At 36.5% G+C, this 21,920-nt stretch overlaps 3 protein-coding genes and 1 pseudogene across 3 annotated transcripts; all 4 read right to left on the reverse strand.

Moving 5' to 3' along the window:
* Positions 1–851: 851 nt before the first annotated feature.
* LOC132804085 (putative receptor-like protein kinase At3g47110) lies at positions 852–4,443 on the reverse strand. Its single transcript, XM_060817995.1, has 2 exons — positions 1,685–4,443; positions 852–1,467 (listed from the first exon to the last, which is right to left on the reverse strand). Exons 1-2 carry the CDS (start codon positions 4,374–4,376, stop codon positions 1,043–1,045), a joined length of 3,117 nt encoding a protein of 1,038 aa, XP_060673978.1. The 5' UTR covers positions 4,377–4,443; the 3' UTR covers positions 852–1,042.
* Positions 4,444–5,854: 1,411 nt separating this feature from the next.
* On the reverse strand, positions 5,855–6,481 carry LOC132803991 (probable LRR receptor-like serine/threonine-protein kinase At3g47570; annotated as a pseudogene).
* A 68-nt stretch (positions 6,482–6,549) lies between these two features.
* LOC132803992 (putative receptor-like protein kinase At3g47110) lies at positions 6,550–7,755 on the reverse strand. Its single transcript, XM_060817873.1, has one exon. It carries the CDS (start codon positions 7,753–7,755, stop codon positions 6,550–6,552), a length of 1,206 nt encoding a protein of 401 aa, XP_060673856.1.
* A 7,416-nt stretch (positions 7,756–15,171) lies between these two features.
* Positions 15,172–18,363, reverse strand: LOC132804159 (putative receptor-like protein kinase At3g47110). Its single transcript, XM_060818168.1, has 2 exons — positions 15,967–18,363; positions 15,172–15,755 (listed from the first exon to the last, which is right to left on the reverse strand). Exons 1-2 carry the CDS (start codon positions 18,278–18,280, stop codon positions 15,322–15,324), a joined length of 2,748 nt encoding a protein of 915 aa, XP_060674151.1. The 5' UTR covers positions 18,281–18,363; the 3' UTR covers positions 15,172–15,321.
* Positions 18,364–21,920: the final 3,557 nt, after the last annotated feature.

The raw sequence follows: 21,920 nt of genomic DNA on the forward strand, positions 1-21,920 counted from the left end.
GTTTCACAGGGATGAATCTGACGGATGACATGTTTAAAGATGGATTCGATCTCCGTAGTTATGTTAAGATTGCAATATCTGACCATTTTAGACCCACTGTTTATAGTTGGGGGAGACGGAGAATAAGATGAAGCAAACAGGTTCATGGAGGGACAGGGCAAAAAGGACCAAATACAGGACAACTTGACTTTAATACTTGGAATTGGAGTTTCTTGTTCAGTGGAAACGAATGGACATTAATAATTCTGTCAACGAATTAAAGCTTCTGCTATATATTGTGGTTGCTTGCATAGAATTTAAAACTGACTTTGAATTCCTTCCTTTACTTAAATGAATAATGCTTAATGTCGAAGTAGTTTATTTCTATTTCTTGTTCTTAACTTTATCCTGTTGATGGCTAAGTTAAAACCCAGTAATCCATGCTCTTACCAAGCCACAACATTTCATTCAGATTTCATCAAATTTGTGACAGAGTAAAAGTAAAAGAGGGAAACAAAAAAAAAAAAAAAAAAAAGAAGGGGAAAACAGGCTGTTAATACTTCATTGACATGTTGTAAGGATATCAGTAGGGTTAGTAATACTTCATCACAAATACACCATTAGCTTTGGTGTTTTTATTTGAGAACAATGTTCCGGTTGTCACCATGGTTTGTTTAGCTTTTTAGTCGTTTGCTCCATATATGCTCATGTACTTGAACTTGTTTTTTCAGTTTTAAAAGATAAACAATACCAAGAAAACAGTTTTTTAATACATGGCCAAACGGGCTTGAAGGTTTTATGATTTCTTCTCATCCTAATATCTGGAATAACGTCTGTACAGAATACAACATTGACATATTAAGTTAGTAACTGACTGACTAAAGCACTTAAAAACAGAGTTCCTCTATTTTCTAAATACTTATTTCATGGCAATATGGTGCAGATGAAACAAGCTAAAAGAAAGAGTGCTTACAAGATCCAACCATTATATATTACGTACAAATTCAAATACCTTATCAAGTAGGAATGAAACAATTCTGATACAGTAACAACTAAAACCTATTCATATTCTTACCTCTTCTTGCATTTTGAGATATGATTCTCTAATTGCTTGCATTTTGTTGACAACCATGTTCATAAGCATCCGCTCTCCTGGTGGATGTCTGGAGCACATGAGTCCAATTTGCATCACCGAGATCAAACAATTATTTGTTATTCTTCCAACATTGACTTGGCGATTGACATTGTTCATTGCCGTCTCTTCAATGTTGTTTTCATTTTCCTCATCTTCATCATCTTCAAATAGCAATGAAGGATCTACTATATCCATGACATGATTAGGCAAAGCCACCTCCACGAACTGGTAAATGCTCATAGCATCTTTGAAGATATCATCAGTAGGTCTTTTTCCTGTGAACAACTCTAGCAAGAATATACCATAGCTGTAGATATCTCCAAGTATGGAAACGTGGCCTCCCATGCCATATTCTACAGTTCAACAAATTCATTATGATGTCTAGTCCATAGGTGCTAAGAATCAATAAATTTAAGTAGCTGTTGAAAAGAAAGTGCATTATTGTTTTTTGGGTCATTACTTCTTTTGGATTAATAACTTCTCAAACATATACTTTTGGTTTAATAAGTAAATTTTTTATGGTAATCAAGAGCTCAGATTTATTTCATCTTGGTATAAAAAAATTCATACCTGGAGGAATATACCCAATAGAACCCCTTAGCGAAACAGACATTGTTTGGCTTTCCGAGGGGTTATCTGATGCTTCAAAGAGGAACTTTGCTAGTCCGAAGTCACCAACATGAGCAACCATATCTTCATCAAGAAGAACATTACTCGGCTTTAGATCACAATGAACTATAGGTGTTTCACAATCGTGATGGAGATAACCCAAAGCAGAAGCAACATCGATGGCTATGTTCAGTCTCTGAATAAGGCTCAATCTCTTATTCAAGTGTTCACCATTGTCCCTCGGATGCAGCCACTGCTCCAAACTTCCATTGGCCATGAACTCGAAAACTAGACTTTTGAAGTCGTTACCTTCGTGGTCGATGCTTGAGCAGGTAGTAATGATTTTAAGAAGATTACGATGTCTAATGCTTCTCAAAGCATTGCACTCCTCAAGGAAGCTCTTGGAAGCTCCTTGTTGCTGAAGGTTTAATACTTTAATCGCGACTATTGTGTTATCTCTAGAAAGAACGCCTTTATATACAGAACCAAAGCTACCCGAACCAATTAGATTGTTCTCAGAGAACCCATCTGTGGATTGAAAAAGATCCGAGTAAGAAATATTCGATTGCCAATCCTCAATCGAATATTTAGTAACAGGCCTCCATATGTAATAACCAACCAAAAAGCTCAATATAACTGCTAACAATATAGCGGCACAAGTTACTGGGACTACCACCTTCAGAGAAAATATTTTCCTCGTTGAATTGTGCTTGAGGCATGGTGGTAAAAGCTGTTTTGGGATGCCACCACAGAGCTTATCATTTCCAAGAATCGAAACTGCAGTAGCATTTGCAAAAATCCCTTCTCTTGGCAATTCACCCTCAAAATTATTATAAGAAAGATTAATAAATTTAAGAGTTGAAAGTTTACTAAGAAATTTTGGAATCAACCCAGATAAGTTATTTCGGGAAAGATCCATTTCTGCCAAACCTCCTAGACTTTCCAGAGTCTGAGCGATTGTACCTTCAAATTCGTTGCCCTCCAAATGCAAGCGTTCCAAACTAACACATTTTCCAAGGTTGCTTGGCAACTCACCTGATAACTTGTTTTCTGATAAATCCAACTCCTCAAGATTTACACCCACCTCAGATGGTAAGGAACCAGTTAAGGAATTTTGAGACAGTGACAAAGATATTGTAAGGGAAGAAAGACCGATGACCTCTCTGGGAATGTTACCACTGAGACTGTTGCTTGAAAGGTTAAGGGTCATAAAAAATGTGCAGTTTCCAAGACTTTGAGGTATGCTTCCCTCAAATTTGTTCTCCTCCAAAAAGAGAATGCTCAATGAAGTTAAGTTACCCAAGGAAAAGGGTATTGACCCAGAAAACATATTTCCTCTCAAGTAAAGTCCCTGTAGCTTGTGAAACTTCCCTATTATTTCAGGTACAGTACCTCCTAACCGGTTAGTCTCCAATCCGAGAATGGTCATGTCGACAAGGTTTCCGATCCCATTTGGAATACTTCCATGTAAGATATTCCCCCCAATAGTTAATCTGCTCATATGAGATGATAGGTTAGCTATGGATCTAGGCAGTTCTCCTCCAAAATTGTTGTAGGCCAGACCCAACACCTCCATAACAGTACAATTGGCCAATGAACTAAGAAAATTAAGGTCACCGGATTTTCCATTTCCCAGCAAATTATCATCAAAATTGAGTCTATTCAAGTTGTTCAAGCTCCCTACATTCTCAGGCACTGTTCCACTGAGATGATTTTGAGCAAAATCAAGCTTTTGAAGTTGAGAACAATTGGACAATGATACGGGAATAGGGCCATTAAATCTGTTAACTCCACCAGCAAATATTTCGAGATTAGGCAAAGTAATGCCAACATCTGGTGGTAGGCTTCCATGTAGCTGGTTCTGTGTAAACGTGAAATAGTATATGGAGGAGATATTATAAATAGAAGGAGGAACAATACCAGAGAGATTATTGTCCGTGAGTATGAATTCCCCCAAGCCTTTTAGATGGCCAAGATCTTCGGATATGCTTCCTTGGAAATTGTTCTGGCGAAGTGAAAGCGAGTACAGAGAAGTGAAATTTCCTATCCAAGCTGGGATACTTCCAGTAAGATTGTTCTTGCTAAAATCCAAGCCCACCATTTTTGATAGGGAACTGAACTGGACTGGAATTGACCCAGTAAGTTTGTTGCCACTTACAATAAAATATCTTAGCTCTTTGCAGTGAGTTATATTTGTTGGAATCTTTCCCACAAAGGAATTGTACGATAAGTTAAGATGCTGCAGCTGCAGAAGATGACCCATTTCTTGAGGAATTTCACCGTGAAAGCTGTTATTTTGCAGGCGAATTTCTGTGAGGTAAGTGAGATTTCCTATTGAAGGTGGGATTGAACCACCCAGCTTTAGAGCCATTAGGTTCAAAGCCAATACTCGTTTGCTTGACGGGTTGCATGTGATGCCAACCCAGTTGCAGAAATGGATGGAATGGTTCCAGGAGTTCATGATTCCGAGAGGATCTTGGATTATCTTATTCTTCAAGTCTAGTAAAGCTAGATGATCGGATTCATTTCCATAATCAGGAGCTGAGGATGCAGATTCCATATGAACATTAATGCAGAAAAGAATGATCCCACAGTGGAAAAATATGGATAATATCCACCTACAGCACAAATCTGAATGATCCATGATGTCCATTTTTTTTTTTTTTTGGGGATATAAATTTAAGGTGCACCAAACCTGATGCCATTTTGGTATGCAAGAAGATAAAAGCATTAAAAAGTGTACATATATTCAATGGCGAAGTTACAGCTTGTAGGACCGCATTGAAGATAAGGAGCCCTAGATGGTGCGGATATTTAATGAAGGGAAAATATCAAGGACCTAACCAGTGACTTTTTTCAGTTTCTTTATCTGTTTCTTAAAAGGAGAAAAAGAAAGTGTGTTTAATTAGATCAACTCCATCATATTAACACAAATCCTTACAACTAATTAAACCTCCGTGTAGAACACTTTATAAACCTCTAAAATTTGTTGAATCATTCTAGCATTGTTCATCCTTTTTTTTTTTTTTTTTGTGGTATTTGGATTTAGCCTTAAAAAATAAAAAAAGAAGTTTAATGCATCTCATTATCATTTTTTTAGCTCTGTTTATTTTAGTTGAGACCCTCAATATATATTGATTTTTTTTTTATTTTTTTATTTTCGGAGCTTTTATCCTAATCAGACCAATCTAAAGCACTAGAATGAATTAATATTTTCATTCAAAATGTAACATTTATACATATACATTTTATTCACAGGCTAGAAGATTTTATAATTTGTTCTCAAGAACACAAGATAGACATATAATATTAAATTGACACAGACTAAGAACTCAAAATCAGAGTTCCTCTGTTTTCTAAATACTTATTTCTTGGCAAAGAAGTGTAGTTGAATGTGATAGAACAAGCTCAAAGATAGATTCAACCATTATATATTAAATTTAGTTGCCTAGTAGAGATGAAACTATTGTCATTACAACTAAGACATATCAATATTCTTACTCTTCTTGCATTTGAGATATGATTCTCTAACTCCTTTCATTTTGTTGACAACTACATTCATAAGCATCCGCTCTTCTGGTAAAAATCTAGAGCACATGAGTCCAATGTGCATCACTGAAACCAAGCAATCATTTTCTTTGCTTCCAGCATAGACTTGGTTATTGTTATCGATTATTACTATCTCTTCAATGTCATTTTCATTTTCCTCACGATCATCATCTTCAAAGAGCAGCGAAGGATCAACTATATCCATGACATGATTAGGAAAAGCCATCGCCATGAATTGGTGAATGCTTAAACCATCTTTGAACATATCATCTGTAGGTCTTTTTCCTGTGAACGACTCTAGCAATAGTATCCCATAGCTATAGCTATCTCCAAATTCAGAAACTTGGCCTCCCATAAGATATTTTGCAGTTCAATAAGTTCGTTAGGATATGAAATCATTGGTGATGAGAATCATTAGTTTAAGGAATAGGAGGAAATAAAGAGAACTTTTTTTTTTCCCCCTCACTTGTGCTTTTGGACCAGTTACTTTGAAAAAGTTCACTTTTGGCTTAAGAGGTATTTTTTTAAAAAAGAAAAAAAAGAAAAAGAAAAAGAAATGTTATGGTAATCAAGAGCCAATATTTATCTCATTTGGGGATCAAAATTCATGCCTGGAGGAATGTACCCAATAGAACCCCTTAGCCCAACAGACAATATTTGGCTTTTTGGGGACATATATGATTCTTCAAAGAGGAACATTGCTAGTCCAAAGTCACGAACATGAGCAACCATACCTTCATCTAGAAGAAAATTACTTGGCTTTAGATCACAATTTACTATAGGTGTTTCACAATCATGATGGAGATAATCTAGGGCAGAAGCAACATCAATGGCTATGTTTAGTCTCTGAATAAGGCTCAATCTTTATTTCTGGCGTTCTTCTTTGTTTCTTGGATGGAGCCAGTTGTCTAAACCTCCATTGGCCATGAACTCGAAAACTAGACTTTTGAAGTCATTAGCCTGGTGGTCAATGCTTGAGCAGGCTGTTATGATTTTAAGAAGGTTACGGTGTCTTATGCTTCGCAATGCGTTGCACTCATCCAGGAAGCTCCTGGAAGCTCCTTGTTACTGAAGGTTTAATACCTTTATCGCAACTACTTTGTTATCTCTTGAAAGAACTCCTTTATATATAGAACCAAAACTCCCTGAACCAATCAGATTGTTCTCAGAGAACGCATCTGTGGATTGAAAAAGATCTAAGTAAGACATACTTGATTGCCAATGCCCAGTAGAAGATGAAGTAATAGGTTTCCATGCAGAATAACCAACCAAAAAGCTCAATACACAGCTAACAATATAGCAGCACAAGTTACTAGGATTACAACCTTTGGAGAAAATATTTTTCTAGTTGAATTGTGCTTTCGCTTAAGGCATGGAGATAAAAGCAATTTTGGGACGTCACTGCAGAGTTTGTCATTTCCAATAATTGAAACTGCAGTGGCATTTGAAAAAATCCCTTCACTTGGCAATTCACCATAAAAATTGTTATAAGAAAGATTGAGAAGCTTGAGAGTTAAAAGTTCACCAAGAAATTTTGGAATCAACCTAGAAAAGCTATTGCGCAAAAGATCCATTTCTTCCAAACCTCTAAGCTTTTTCAAAGTTTGAGGAATTGTACCTTCAAATCCATTGGCCTCCAAATGTCGGTGTTCCAAACCAATACATTCTCCAAGATTGCTAGGCAACTCACTAGATAACTTGTTTTCTGATAAATCCAACTCGCCAAGATTTTTCAAGTGGCTCACTTGAGATGGTAAGGTACCAGCCAAGAAATTATCAGACAGTGATAGAGAAATTGAAAGGGAAGAAAGGCCAATGACCTCTTTGGGAATGGTGCCATTCAGACTATTACTAGATAGGTTAAGGGTGATCAAATTTTTGCAGTTCCCGAGGCTACGTGGTATGGTTCCCTCAAACATGTTCTCTTGCATGAAAAGAACGGTCAATGCAGTTAAGTTACCCAAGGGACGAGGTATTGACCTAGAAAACTTATTTCCATCCATGGACACTACCTGTAACTCGTGAAGCTTTCCTATTGCTTCAGGGACACTGCCCCCTAACCCGTTATTTTCCAATCCTAGAAGGATCAAGTTAACAAGGTTCTCTATCCCATTTGGAATATTTCCATGTATGAAATTCCCAGAAATAGTAAATATACGCATAAAGTATGAAAGGTTAACTATGGATGGAGGCAGTTCTCCTGCAAAATAATTGCCACCCATACCAAAAACCTCTAGGATAGAACAATTAGGCAAAGACCTGAAAAAATTCAGGTCACTGGCATTTCCATTTCCTAGTCTGTTGTTCTCAAAATTAATCCTATAAACATTTCTCAATCTTCCTAATGTAGCAGGAACTATTCCAATGAGATCATTTTGAGCAAAATCAGGCCCCTTAAATGCAGAACAATTTGACAATGATATTGGTGTGAAGTCTAGCCACTCCACTGCATCGACAGTGTGAAGACTGCTACAGCTCATCATTGTTGACAATGGTTCCTACAACTTCCAGCGTAAATTTTGCTCAACAATTGTGGGCAATGTCAGAGGCTGGTGTTGAACGTCAGAAGAGGTTGAAAATGGAGGACATGCACCAAATTTGTGAGCCTATAAATAGACTCCATCCCTGTGGTTTTTTTAATCCAAAACAAGCAATCTCAATATCATCCCAAGTAAGGAGTGTTGAGAGCTTTTAAGACTCGAGTGAGAGCTTGAGAGAAGAGTGATCAAATTCCAAATAGAGAGTTTGATAGAATAGAGAGAGATTCCATGTGAGAATCCAAGAGAGAAGTTTTGTATTTTGTAATCTATTTCCAGAGAGTAATAGAATTATATTTTTATTTTTCTTCTTATATTTCTTCTCTATAGTGGTCAGAGAACCACAACAAGTGGTATCAGAGCTCTAGGTTGAGAGCTTGGGTTCCAAATTTGAAGAAACAGAGCCTATGTTCTTCAGGTGGTGTTTCAAAAAGTTGCTCAAATCAATAATTTGACAATACCAAGTGAAAGAACATGACAAGATGAGAAAAAATAAGTTCGTCGAAGAGCAACACGACGTTCCACGTGCCCACATGTGCTGCCCGAAGTTTTCTGCAACAGGTCATGCGCCACACGCACCATTTGGAGGTTGAAGACGACCACGTCAGCTGCCTTGTCAGCCACGCGATCTGACACATCATCAGTGACATGATTGCCATGTCATTTGCCATGTGTTGACACATCATCACAATCTTCCACGTCAGCAAAAGTTTCTAAAATTACAAAACAGCCTCTATATTTTCAAAAATTACAGATTGACCCTTGTAATTTCTGTATTTATAGGTTGACCCTTGAATTTTTAGAAAATGGCATTTTGCCCCAAAATTTCTGGTAATTATATTTTGACCCCGGAAGAGTGATGTCCACCATTTTGCTTTTTCAAATTCCGGACGCAACAGTTAACTCTGTTTTGCTAAATTCAGCTCCATTTTCGGTCAAGCTATAATGTCAATGGAAGAATCATCTTTAGAAGCTATGGTTAAGCTCACTGCCACAAATTATACACTTTGGAGATGTTGGATGGAAGATCTCCTTAATTGTAAGGATTTGTTTGATCCTATAGAAGCTAAAGGAGTAAACCCCGATCCCAGTAAAGAAGCAGAATAGAAGAAATTAAATAAGAAAAATGATCGGTCAGATCAAGCAATGGATCAACCACAGTGTCTTCCATCATGTAGCGAAGGAAACAGATGCATATGCCTTCTGGACAAAATTGGAGGACATGTACCAGGCCAAGACTGCTCGGAACAAAACTCTGTTGCTTAAGCGATTGGTAAATTTAAAATTACAGAGTGGAACTTCTGTAGCCGAGCATACCAGTGAGTTCCAAAGCTTGGTAAATCAACTATCTGTTGTGGATTACCAACTAGGGGATGAGGATCAGGCTCTCCTAGTTCTAAGCTCTCTTCCAGACAGTTGGGAGACATTGGTAGTATCTCTCAGCAGTTTGGCCTCGAATGGTAAACTTACTATGTCTATGGTTAAGGATGCCCTATTTAATGAAAAGGCCAGAAGAAAGGACATTGGCACGGACCAATCACATGCCTTCGTCACAGAGAGAGGAAGATAGCAAAGAGGTGGTCGAGATAGGGGGAGAGGCAGGAGCAAGAGCAGAGACAAATCTACAGACAGTAGGAAATCATCATATAAATGCTATCATTGTGGTATGGAGGGTCACTTGAAAAAGAACTGCAGAAAGTTGTTGAAAGAGCAGAGACTCCAAGGTATTCAACCGAAGAAGGATGGAGAGATACTAGTTACTGTTACAGGAGAAGTGGCACTCTACTCCACCGAAGAAGAGACATGCCTTCATATATCAACCCAAGATGTTGAGTGGGTAGTTGATATTGCAGCATCCTACCATGTCACTCCACACAGAGATTTCTTCAAAAAGTACAAAGCAGGAGACTTTGGTACGATAAAAATGGGAAATTCCAGTTTTGCAAAGATTATGGGAACTGGTGATTTTCAGGTTAAAACAAATGTTGGTTGTACAATCACTTTGCAGGATGTCTGTCATGTTCCAGATCTTTGGCTTAATCTACTTTCGGGAGCAGCCTGAGACAAGCAAGGCTATGGCAACCATTTCAGCAAAGGCACATGGAAAATGACGAAAGGTGCCATAGTTGTAGCCTGAGGACATATATATGGAACGTTGTACATGACTCATGTGAAGATATGTGTAGATAGCCTCAACATTGCAGAAGGAAAGGCATCTCAAAATTTGTGGCACCAGAGACTCGGTCACACGGTCACATGAGTGAAAAAGAATTGTCTACTTTGGCCAAGAAGAAGCTTATCACTATTTGCAAAGATGCTGCGCTAGATCCTTATAGTTACTGCTTGTTTGATAAACAACATAGTGTCTCTTTCAGTTCCTCTACATCGAGAAGATTAGAGTTGCTTAGTCTGGTGCACTCTGATGTTTGTGGTCCCATGGAGGTGGAATCATTAGGTGGCAATAGGTATTTCCTGACCTTCATTGATGATGCTTCTTAGAAGGTGTGGATATATTTCTTGAAGACAAAGGACCAAGTATTGGATTACTTCAAACTATTTCATACCATGGTAGAGCGTGAAATAGGAAAGAACCTGAAATGTCTCCGTTCAAATAGTGGAGGCGAGTATACTTCCAAGGAGTTCGATGCTTATTGTAGAAGACATGGCATTTGACATGAGAAGATGGTCCCTCGCACCCCACAACATAACGGAGTAGTCGAGAGGATGAACCAGACAATTGTGGAAAAGGTCAGAAGCATGATCAGTATGGCTAAGCTACCAAAGCTATTTTGGGGAGAAGCTGTTCGTGCCGCCTGCTATTTAATCAACAGATCACCATCAGTACCGTTGAATTTTGAAATTTCAGAGAAAGTATGGTCGGGTAAGATTCCTTTATACTCTCACTTAAGAGTATTTGGTTGTTTAACTTATGCACATGTATCCAAGGAACTCAGAAAAAAGCTCAATGCAAGATCTACTCCATGCATCTTTATAGGATATGGAGATGATGAATTCAGATACAGGTTATAGGACTCGAAAACAAAGAAAGTTATTAGAAGCAGGGATGTAGTGTTCCATGAAAACCAGACAATGGAAGACATCGAAAAGCCTAGAATGTCTCCAAATCGTAGTTCTAGTGCCAAAGATTTTGGTCCTAATTCAACACCAGCACAAATAGCCATAGAGGATAACAAGGTGGATGAAGATATGCCAGAAGTAGGAGGAAGAAAGGGACTTTGAGCAGGGGGAGACTCAATCCTCTTAAGAAGCCGTAGGGCCATCATAGCGGTTAGATGATGGTACACCTCCTTAAACCAATGGTTTACAAGTTTGGAGATCTGAGTGAGGCTGAATTCCATCAAAGAGATTTCCAGAATCTGAGTATATTCTGTTTACTGAAGAGGGGGAACCAGAGAGTTTCCAGGAGGTTGTTTCTCATCAAGACAAAGAAAAGTGGCTGCAAGCAATGCAAGATGAGATGGAATCTTTGCAGAAAAATCATACTTATGAGTTGGTTAAGCTTCCAACAAGAAAGAAGGCACTAAAGAATAAATGAGTGTTCAAGTTCAAGAAAGATGGCAGCGGAAGGGTGGTGAAACACAATGCCTGATTGGTGGTCAAAGGATTTCTTCAGAAGAAAAGAATCGACTTTGATGATATTTTTAACCAGTGGTAAAAATGACTTCAATTTGAGTCATTTTTTGTTTAGTAGCAAGTTTAAACCTAGAGCTTGAATAGATGGATGTGAAGACAGTTTTTCTTCACGGTGATTTACATGAGGAAATCTACATGAGCAGCTAGAAAGATTTGAGGTTTTAGGGAAAGAAAACCTCATATGCAAGCTGAAGAAGAGCTTCGATGGCCTCAAGAAAGTACTAAGACAATGGTACAAAAAGTTTGATTCGTTTATGGTGAATCAAGGCTATAAAAGTACTGTAGCAAACTAGTGTGTTTATATTAAAAAATTTCCAGATGGAAACTTCATTGCACTTTTGCTATATGTGGATGGCATGGTGATCGTTGGATAGGATGCAATGAAAACTAGTCAGCTGAAGAAGTAATTGTCTAAGTCCTTCGATATGAAAGACTTAGGACCAGCTCAACAAATTTTAGGAATGCAAATAATCCGAGACAGGAAGAACAGAAGGTTATGGCTATCTCAAAAGAAGTATGTTGAACGAATGATAGAGAGATTCAACATGGATAAAGCCAAACTAGTCAACATTCCACTTGCAAATCATTTTAAGTTGAGCAAGAGATTGTGCCTTTCATGCAAAGAAGAGATAAAGGAGATGGCTTCAGTACCATATTCTTCAGTAGTAGGGAGTCTGATGTACGCTATAGTGTGTACCAGACTAGACATTGCTCATACAGTAGGTGTCGTGAGCAGATTTCTTTCAAATCCTGGAAAGAAACACTGGAAAGCAATCAAATGGATTCTCAGGTATCTTAAGGGTGCATTAAAGCTATGTTTGTGCTAGGGGGAGGTGTCCCAGTCTTAGAAGGCTATACAGATGCAGATATAGCCGGAGACCCTGATAATAGAAAGTCTACATCAGGTTATCTCTACACTTTTGCAGGGAAAGCTATGTCATGGCAGTCAAGATTACAGAAGTGTGTTGCTTTTTCCACTACTAAAGCATTGTATATTGCCGCAGCAGAAGTGGATAAGGAAATATTGTGGTTAAAGTATTTTCTCACAGAACTGGGCATCAAGCAAGAAGACTACAAGATACATTGTTATAACCAAAGTGCTATAGATTTGAGCAAGAACTCAATATATCATTCCCGTACAAAGCATATTGACATCCGTTATCATTGGATACGCGAAGTAATAGAACAACAGTTGTTGAAGTTGATGAAGATCCATACAAAGGAGAATCCAGCAGATATGCTAACAAAAGTTGTTACTCAAGAGAAGTTGAAGCTATGCAGAGACATAGCCAGAATGGATGGTAGATGACCATTAGTTTTTAAATGTGGCTGGAGGGGGAGAATTGTGAAGTTCAGTCGCTCCACTGCACCGACAGTGTGAAGACTGCTACAGCTCTTCCTATAACTTCCAACGTAAATTTTGCTCAACAATTGTGGGCAATGTTAGAGGCCGGTGTTGAATGTCAGAAGAGGTTGAAAATGAAGGACATGCACCAAATTTGTGAGCCTATAAATAGGCTCCATCCTCGTGGTTTGTTAATCCAAGCCAAGCAATCTCAATATCATCCTAAGTGAGGAGTGTTGAGAGCTTTTAAGACTCCAGTACAAGCTTGAGAGAAGAGTGATCAAATTCCAGAGAGAGAGTGTGATAGAATAGAGAGAGATTCCATGTGAGAATCCAAGAGAGAAGTTTTGTGTTTTGTAATCTATTTCCAAAGAATAATAGAATAATAGAATTATATTTTTATTTTTCTTCTCATATTTCTTCTCTATAGTGGTCAGAGAACCACAACAATTGAATAGGGCCTGTGAGTTTGTTAACTCCACCGGAAAATACTTTGAGATTAGGAAGAGTAAGGCCAATGTCTTGTGGTTCACAGTAAATGTGAAATAGAACATGGAAGAAATAGTATATATTGAAGGGGGAAAATACCAGAGAGATTATTTTGACTGAGTATGAATCTCCCCAAGCCTGTTAGGTGGCCAAGATCTTCAGGTTTGCTTCCTCGAAAATTGTTTTCACCAAATGAAAGAGCGGCCAGAGAAGTGAAGTTTCCAATCCAAGGTGGAGTGGTTCCAGTAAAATTGTTTCTGCCAAAATTCAAGAGCACTAGTTTTGACAATGAACTGAACTGGACTGGAATTGAACTAGTAAGCTTGTTGCTAAATACAAGAAAATTCCTTAGCTCCTTGCAGTGACTTATATTTGTTGGAATCTTACCACCAAAGGAATTGTAAGATATATTAAGATGCTACAGTTGCAGAAGACAACCCATTTCTTGAGGAGTTTCACCATGAAAGCTGTTGTTTTGCAGGTGGATTTCAGTGAGGTAAGTGAGATTTCTTATTGAAGGTGGGATTGAACCAAACAGGGTTAGGGACTTGAGGTTCAATACCACGACTCGTTTGCTTGATTGGTTGCAAGTAATGCCAACCCAGTTGTAGAAATGGATTGAACCATTCCATGAGTTCATGATTCCTAGAAGATCTTGGATTATCCGATTCTTGAAGTCTAGAAAAGCCAGAAGATCAGATTCATTTGCATAAGTGGCTGTCGAGGATGCAGATTTCATATGATCATTCAAGCAGAAAAGTACAATCCAACATTGAAGAAACATGGACAATATCCACCTACAATTCAAATATGAATGCTCCATGATGTACCTTATTTTTTTTCCAGATACAGACTTCAGCTTATGGCACAGCAAATAACTTAAAATGCATATTAAAGTGAAAATGTACATATATTTTTTCGGAAAATAGGTGCATCTATATATTTAATGGAGAAGTTAATGCTTGTAGGACCACATTAAAGAAGGTAAGAAGCTCTAGGTGGCAGGGATATTTAATGTGTTTAATTAGGAAGGAAAATGTCATTTTTTTTTTATTGTTATGAAAGTGAAAATATCAATTGCATTTTTTATTTTTTATTTTATTTTTTACTGAAAGCTAAAATATCAAGTTACATTTTTTTTTAATTACCAAAAAGTACATTCTTTTTTATTATTGAAATCGAAAATAACAACGTACTTATAGCCAGAGACTTCTATGTTTAAAGTTTGTTTGTTAGTTAATCAACAAAAGAGAGAAATTTTACAAAAAAACAAAACCAAAAGAAAGTGTGCTATATGGATCACTACGTAACACGGTATAACCTTTAAAAAAGAGTATAATGCATCTTATTATCTTCTTGTTTGGCCCTGTCAATTTCAATTGAGACCCCCAAAATTTATATATTTTAATCAAGACCTGAAAATTTTCATTTAATTTCAATGAAGGACACTTGATCATGTAATTAACGAGACTGACGGAATGACTAACTATATGCCTCCCCAAGTGAGCATCTTAATTGAAAAAAAATAAAAATTCAACAGAATAAATTAAAATTAATATACATTTTCTTTTTTATATTGGGATGGAGAAAAGAAATTTGGAATCACTGTCCAAAGAAACAGTGACTTGCGATTCAAAAGTCTTGCTATAGTAAGCCTTGTCAATTCCGCATGAGTAATTTGTCTTGACGACCCAAAAACAAATAGGCAGCGTGTGGAGTAGAAGAATCAGCCCCCCCCCCCCCCCCCCCCCCCCAAAAAAAAAAAAAAAAACCGAGTTCCCCTGTTTTTCCGACTATATATTTTATGGCAAAATAGTGTAATTTATTTATTTGTTCTTTTTTCTTTCTTTTATTTTTTTATTTTATTTTTTTTTTTTTGGGGTGAAAAGATAGTGTAGTTGAATGCCATAGAACAAGCTAAAAGAAGGAGTGCTTAAAAGATCCAAACATTGCATTTATATGCTTACATGCAAATTCAAAGAGCTTACCAAATAAAGATGAAGCTACTGTGGCAAGGTTCACAACTAAAACCTATTCATATTCTCGCTCTTCTTGCATTTGAGATATGATTCTCTAATTGCTTGCATTTTGTTGACAACTGCATTCATAAGCATCCGCTCTCCCGGCAAGAATTTTGAGCAGATGACCCCAATTTGCATAACTGAAACCAAACAATCATTTGTTCCTTTTCCAGCATTGACTTGGCGATTGACTTCAATGATTGCAATCTCTTCAATGTCACTTTCATTTTCCTCACGATTATCATCTTCAAGGAGCAACGAAGGATCGACTATATCCATGACATGGTTAGGCAAAGCCATAGCAACGAACTGGTGAATGCTTAGACCATCTTTGAACATATCGTCTGTAGGTCTTTTTCCTGTGAACAACTCTAGCAAGAGTATCCCATAGCTATAGATATCTCCAAGAATCGAAACTTGGCCTCCCATGCCATATTCTACGGTTCAATAAATTCATTATGATGTCAAGTCCATAGGTGCTAAGAATCAACAAATTTAAGTAGTAGTTGAAAAGTAAGTGCATTATTACTTCTTTTGGATCTGTTACTTCTCAATCATATCCTTTTGGTTTAAGAAGCAAAATGTTATGGTAATCAAGAGCTAAGATTTATCTCATTTTGGGATATAAATAAAAAAAAAAAATCATACCTGGAGGAATGTACCCCATAGAACCCCTTAGCGAAGCAGAAATTGTTTGGCTTTCTGAGGGATTATCAGATGCTTCAAGGAGGAACTTTGCTAGTCCAAAGTCACCAACATGGGAAACCATATCTTCATCAAGAAGAACATTACTTGGCTTTAGATCACAATGAACTATAGGTGTTTCACAATCGTGATGGAGATAACCCAAAGCAGAAGCAACATCGATGGCTATGTTCAATCTCTGAATAAGGCTCAATCTCTTATTCAAGTGTTCTCCATTGTCTCTTGGATGCAGCCACTGCTCCAAACTTCCACTGGCCATGAACTCGAAAACTAGACTTTTGAAGTCATTACCCTGGTGGTCAATGCTTGAGCAGGCTGTTATGACTTTAAGAAGGTTACGGTGTCTTATGCTTCGCAAAGCATTGCACTCATCAAGGAAGCTCCTGGAAGCTCCTTGTTGCTGAAGGTTTAATACTTTAATCGCGACTATTTTGTTATCTCTAGAAAGAATTCCTTTATATACAGAACCAAAACTACCCGAACCAATTAGATTGTTCTCAGAGAACCCATCTGTGGATTGAAAAAGATCCGAGTAAGAAATATTCGATTGCCAATCCTCAGTCGAAGATTTTGTAACAGGCCTCCATATGGAATACCCAACCAAAAAGCTCAAAATAACTGCTAGCAATATAGCAGCACAAGTTACTGGGACTACCACCTTCCGAGAAAATATTTTTCTTGTTGAATTGCTCTTTTCCTTGAGGCATGGAGGTAAAAGCAGTTTTGGGATGCCACCACAGAGCTTATCATTTCCAAGAACCGAAACCGCAGTAGCATTTGCCAAAATCCCTTCTCTTGGCAATTCACCCTCGAAATTATTGTAAGAAAGATTAAGAAACTTAAGAGTTGAAAGTTTACCAAGAAATTTTGGAATCAACCCAGATAAGTTATTGCGGGAAAGATCCATTTCTTCCAAACCTCTTAGAGTTTCAAGAGTCTGAGGAATTGGACCTTCAAATTCATTGCCTTCCAAATGCAGGCGTTCCAAACTTATACATTGTCCAAGAGTGCTGGGCAATTCACCTGTTAACTTGTTTTCTGATAAATCCAACTCCCCGAGATTTTTCAACTTAGCCACTTCAGATGGTAAGGCGCCGGTCAATAAATTATTAGACAATGACAGAGAAACTGAAAGGGAAGAAAGACCAATGACCTCTCTGGGAATGGTAGCATTGAGGTTGTTACCCGAAAGGCTCAGTGTTATCAAATTTTTACAGTTTCCAAGGCTTTGAGGTATACATCCCTCAAATCTATTCCGCTGCATATGGAGGACAGTCAATGAAGTTAAGTTACCCAGGGAAAGAGGTATTGAGCCCGAAAACTTATTGTCACTCAAAGACAGTAACTGTAACTCGTGAAGCTTCCCTATCGCTTCTGGGACATTGCCTCCTAACTGGTTATTTGCCAATTCTAGAAGGATCAGCTTAATAAGGTTACCTATCCCATTTGGAATATTTCCATGTATGAAATTCCCAGAAATAGTAAATATGCGCATATACGATGAAAGGTTAACTATGGATGTAGGCAGTTCTCCTGCAAAGTAATTGCCACCCATACCCAACACCTCTAGAACGGAACAATTAGGCAAAGACCTGAAAAAATTCAGGTCACTGGCTTTTCCATGTCCCAGAAAATTGTTCTCAAAATTTATCCTATACACTTTTGGCAAGCTTCCTAATGTTTCAGGAACCGACCCAATTAGACCATTTTGAGAAAAATCAAGCACTTGGAGTGCAGAACAATTTGACAATGATATGGGAATAGGGCCTGTTAGTTCGTTAACTGCACCGGCAAATACTTGGAGATTAGGCAGAGTAAAACCAACATCTGGTGGTAGGTTTCCATGCATCTGGTTCTGTGTAAATGTGAAATAGTATATGGAAGAGATATTATAAATTGAAGGAGGAACAATACCAGATAGATTATTGTCCGTGAGTATACATCTCCCCAAGCCTTTTAAATGGCCAAGATCTTCAGGTATGCTTCCTTGAAAATTGTTCTGGCCAAATGAAAGTGCGTACATAGAAGTGAAATTTCCTATCCAAGCTGGGATTGTTCCAGTAAGATTGTTTTTTCCAAAGTCCAAGTACACCAGTTCAGACAATGAACTCAACTCGACAGGAATTGACCCAGTAACCTTGTTTCCAAACACAAGAAAATATGCTAGCTCTTTGCAGTGTGTTATATTTGTTGGAATGTTTCCCCCAAAGGAATTAAACGATAAGTTAAGATGCCAAAGTTGCAGAAGACGACCCATTTCTTGTGGAATTTCGCCGTGAAAGTTGTTGTTTTGCAGGTGAATTTCTGTAAGGTAAGTGAGATTTCCTATTGAAGGTGATATTGAACCAGAGAGCTCCAGAGACTTCAGGTTCAAAACCAATACTCGTTGGCTTGATCGGTTGCATGTAATGCCAACCCAGTGGCATAAATGGATGGAATCGTTCCAGGAGTTCATGATTCCTAGAGGATCTTGGATTATCTTACTCTTCAAGTCTAGCAAAGCTAGACGATCAGTTTCATTTCCATAACTGGGTATGGATATTGCTGATACGAAAGTAGCGTTCATGCATAAAAGAATAATCCCACATCCAAAAGATATGGGAAAAATCAACCTGCAATTCAAATATGAATGCTTCATGGACATCTGTTTATGGAATCGATATAGGATGATCTGGGGTACACGAAAATTTCTACAAATCCGAAGCCAGTTTTGATGTTCAAAAATGTAAAAGAACAAAAATTTCTTATATTATATGGAGAAGTAATTGATTGCTTGCAGGCAAGTAATAGAAAGAAAAATGGTAGCTCTAGTTGGTATGATTATTCTCCGCAATTATGAAGTTGGGGTACTGTTGTGATTACAGTAGTACTGGGCTGGCCACCAAACAAGCAAAATTACACCTGGCTTTAAGCCGAGAGTTGGCAATGACCACTAAACTGGGGTCAAGATTGGTGCCAAATTCTCCTTCTCTTATTTATTATTATTTTTAATAATAATAATAACAATAACACGATATAATTATCTTTAAATTTGCTGAGGTTATATTCTGGCCTTTTTTTTTTTTTTTTTTTGGCGTTAATTTGGATTAGCCTGTGGAAAGAAAAAAAAGGGTTCAGTACAATCTTTTAAGGTCCTTAATTTTTTAATTTCAATGGTGACCTTTTTTTTTTTTTGGGCAATAATAAAGGCCAGTTGATAATAACATTAATGTATGAGATGGATGGAAACACAAATACTAATTGAAAGATTAAAGTCTATTCAAATATATTTAAATTATATTTCTTAGAAGTACTAAAACACTAATTCAATGCATTTAATTATATTTTACCTTTTTATATTAAAAATCTAATATAGAAAAGTAGACATTGCATATAATATATGGATATTCCGTTGATGATAGTCATTATAGTGACAATATATCAATTCCATAAGATATAGTAGATAATGAAAAAAAAAACTGAAAAGTTTAGGATAGTCTATTTATACGTCGTACATTTTATCACACAAAAGTTCTACCATGCAGATATCCTATTTTGTCAAAATGCAAATATTGTATATTATGCATGTAATCCCGTGAAATTACAAAGTACTAAAATGTATTAAAATGTAGATATCCTCATACATAGTATAACTATATCATTATATTCTCTTTCCAGTTTCTAAGAGTTTGATGATAGCCCTATTTTTTCAGTGTTTTCCCACTAGCTAGTTGAGGTTTGACGTTGTGATAGATTCCATGGTTTACAAGCTCATCAAGATCACTCTCAAAATCTAAATAAGAAAAGAAAAAGAAAAGAAAAAAAGGAAAAATTAATATTCTCTCTTTTGCAAAGTTAAAAATGGAGATAAAAATTAAGAAAAGTAACACTACAATCTAGATGGATAATAAAAAAAATTTATATTTAAAGATGTGATACTAGCTATTTCTTTTGTCATGTCTTTGAATTTGGTGAAGTTGCAGCTTATAGGACCCCATTGAAGAAAATTTGGAGCACTTGATGGTATGGATATCTACTACATTCAATTATGGAGGGAGTATTTCAGCAACTAACGACTTTTTTTAAGTTTGGTAACGAAAGAAAAAGAAAGTGTTTGATAAAATCAACTCCAACAGAACACAGTAACCAAGGTCCCACAACTAATTAAACCTTGATGTACAACACGATATAAACCTCTAAAATTTGTCGATTTATATGTCCTAACATTATTATATCCTTTTTTTGTTTTTTTGTTTTTTTGTTTTTTTATTTTTTTATTTTTTGGTTTTTTCGATATTTTTGGTATTTGGAATTAGCCCAAAGAAATCTCGTTCAGAAAAAGGTTTAATACATCTTATTATCATCTTGTTTGGCCCTCTCTTCAAAATGAATAATATTTTCATTTAAAATGTAACATTTATACATGTACATTCTATTCCCAGGCTTGAAGATTTTATGATTTGTTTGTTGGGCAAAAAATCATTTATATTGTGTTAATGATTTCACAAGACCCTTACGTATAAATAACTTAGAACACTTATATATTCAATGGGACCCACACACAAAATAACCATTCGGACACTTAACGTATAAACACCTGGCACTCTTCAATAACTCACCTGCTAACTTGTAACATGAGAGAGCTCTCTTTCTACGAGCCTACTCTGCTTGCTTGAGTAGCTCATCTCAGACGGAGGCTATGCTGCCCCTTTTATCAATGAATTTAATTATGGAGGAAAAATATCAAGTACTTAGTGAAAGGTTTCTTTTAAATTCCATTAATCTACATGGTATGGATATCTAATGAATTTAATTACGGAGGAAAATATCAAGTACTTAGTCAAAGATTTCTTTAAGTTTTTAGTTTGATTGAGTGTTTCTCAAGAAAAGAAAAAGAAAGTTCCTTTGGTTCGACCAACTCCAACGAAGCACAGTAGCACAAGGTCCTGCAACTAATTAACCTCTGTGTACTACACGTTATAAACCTCTAAAATTTGTTGAATTATGTTCTAGCATTGTTCATCTTTTTTTTTTTTTTTAATTTTTTGATTTTTGGTATTTGGATTTAGCCTAAAGAATTAAAAAAACAAAAAAAGAAGAAAGTTTAATACATCTTATTATCATTTTGTTTTTCCCTGTCTATTTCAGTTGAGACCCTCAATATATATTATTGATTTTCTTTTCTTATTTGGCTAGTGAATAACCTCCTTTTACTTTCTCAATTATAAAGCCTTTGACCTTTGTATTCGTTCCCTAAATCTTGTTCTTTTTAGAGCTTTGATCGAACTCCGTCCAAACTAGAGCACTAAAATAAATTAATATATTTTCATTCGAAATGTAACATTTATACATATACATTTTATTCACAGGCTAGAAGATTTTATGATTTATTCTCAGGAACAAAACAAAGACATATATATTTTATTCACAGGCTTGAAGCTCTTTTAGGATTTCTTCTCATGCCAATATCTGGGGTACAATCTGTACAGAACACGACATAGACATACAAATTGCAACTAAGGACCCCAAAACGGAGTTCCCCTGCTTTCAGAACAAACTAAAATAAAGAGTGCATACAAATGTGGTAAGGTAAAGACTAAAAAAATTAGCTTAGTTATTTGATTTTTAAAAAAATTAATATATGTATTATGTTTTATTTTCTATTTTTTATTTTTTTTTAGTTTTTTTTTACCCCTTCATATTCGAAGCTTGAACAAAAAAGTACTAAAGTTTTGTAATCCAACCCTGTATTCAAAACAGAACCCCTTTTTTTTTTTTTTTTTTTTTTTTTTTTTAGGGTCATGTTCAAAGCTTGAGTAACAAATTTGCAGAATAATTAAGTGCCTCAGGCACCATATTATAGCTGGATGAGATGTGTCACATGTATACATATATGCTTTTGCTTGGTCTTTAGGGAG

The sequence above is a fragment of the Ziziphus jujuba genome, chromosome 6 (genome assembly GCF_031755915.1).
Source record: "Ziziphus jujuba cultivar Dongzao chromosome 6, ASM3175591v1".
Lineage (NCBI taxonomy): Eukaryota > Viridiplantae > Streptophyta > Magnoliopsida > Rosales > Rhamnaceae > Ziziphus > Ziziphus jujuba.

Coding starts and splice junctions, on each gene's coding strand:
- LOC132804085 (XM_060817995.1), bottom strand. CDS start 4,376: ATGGACATCATGGATCATTCAGATTTGTGCTGTAGGTGGATATTATCC. Junction 1,468..1,684: donor TATTGGGTATATTCCTCCAG/GTATGAATTTTT, acceptor GTTGAACTGTAG/AATATGGCATGGGAGGCCAC.
- LOC132803992 (XM_060817873.1), bottom strand. CDS start 7,755: ATGATGAGCTGTAGCAGTCTTCACACTGTCGATGCAGTGGAGTGGCTA.
- LOC132804159 (XM_060818168.1), bottom strand. CDS start 18,280: ATGGGTCGTCTTCTGCAACTTTGGCATCTTAACTTATCGTTTAATTCC. Junction 15,756..15,966: donor TATGGGGTACATTCCTCCAG/GTATGATTTTTT, acceptor ATTGAACCGTAG/AATATGGCATGGGAGGCCAA.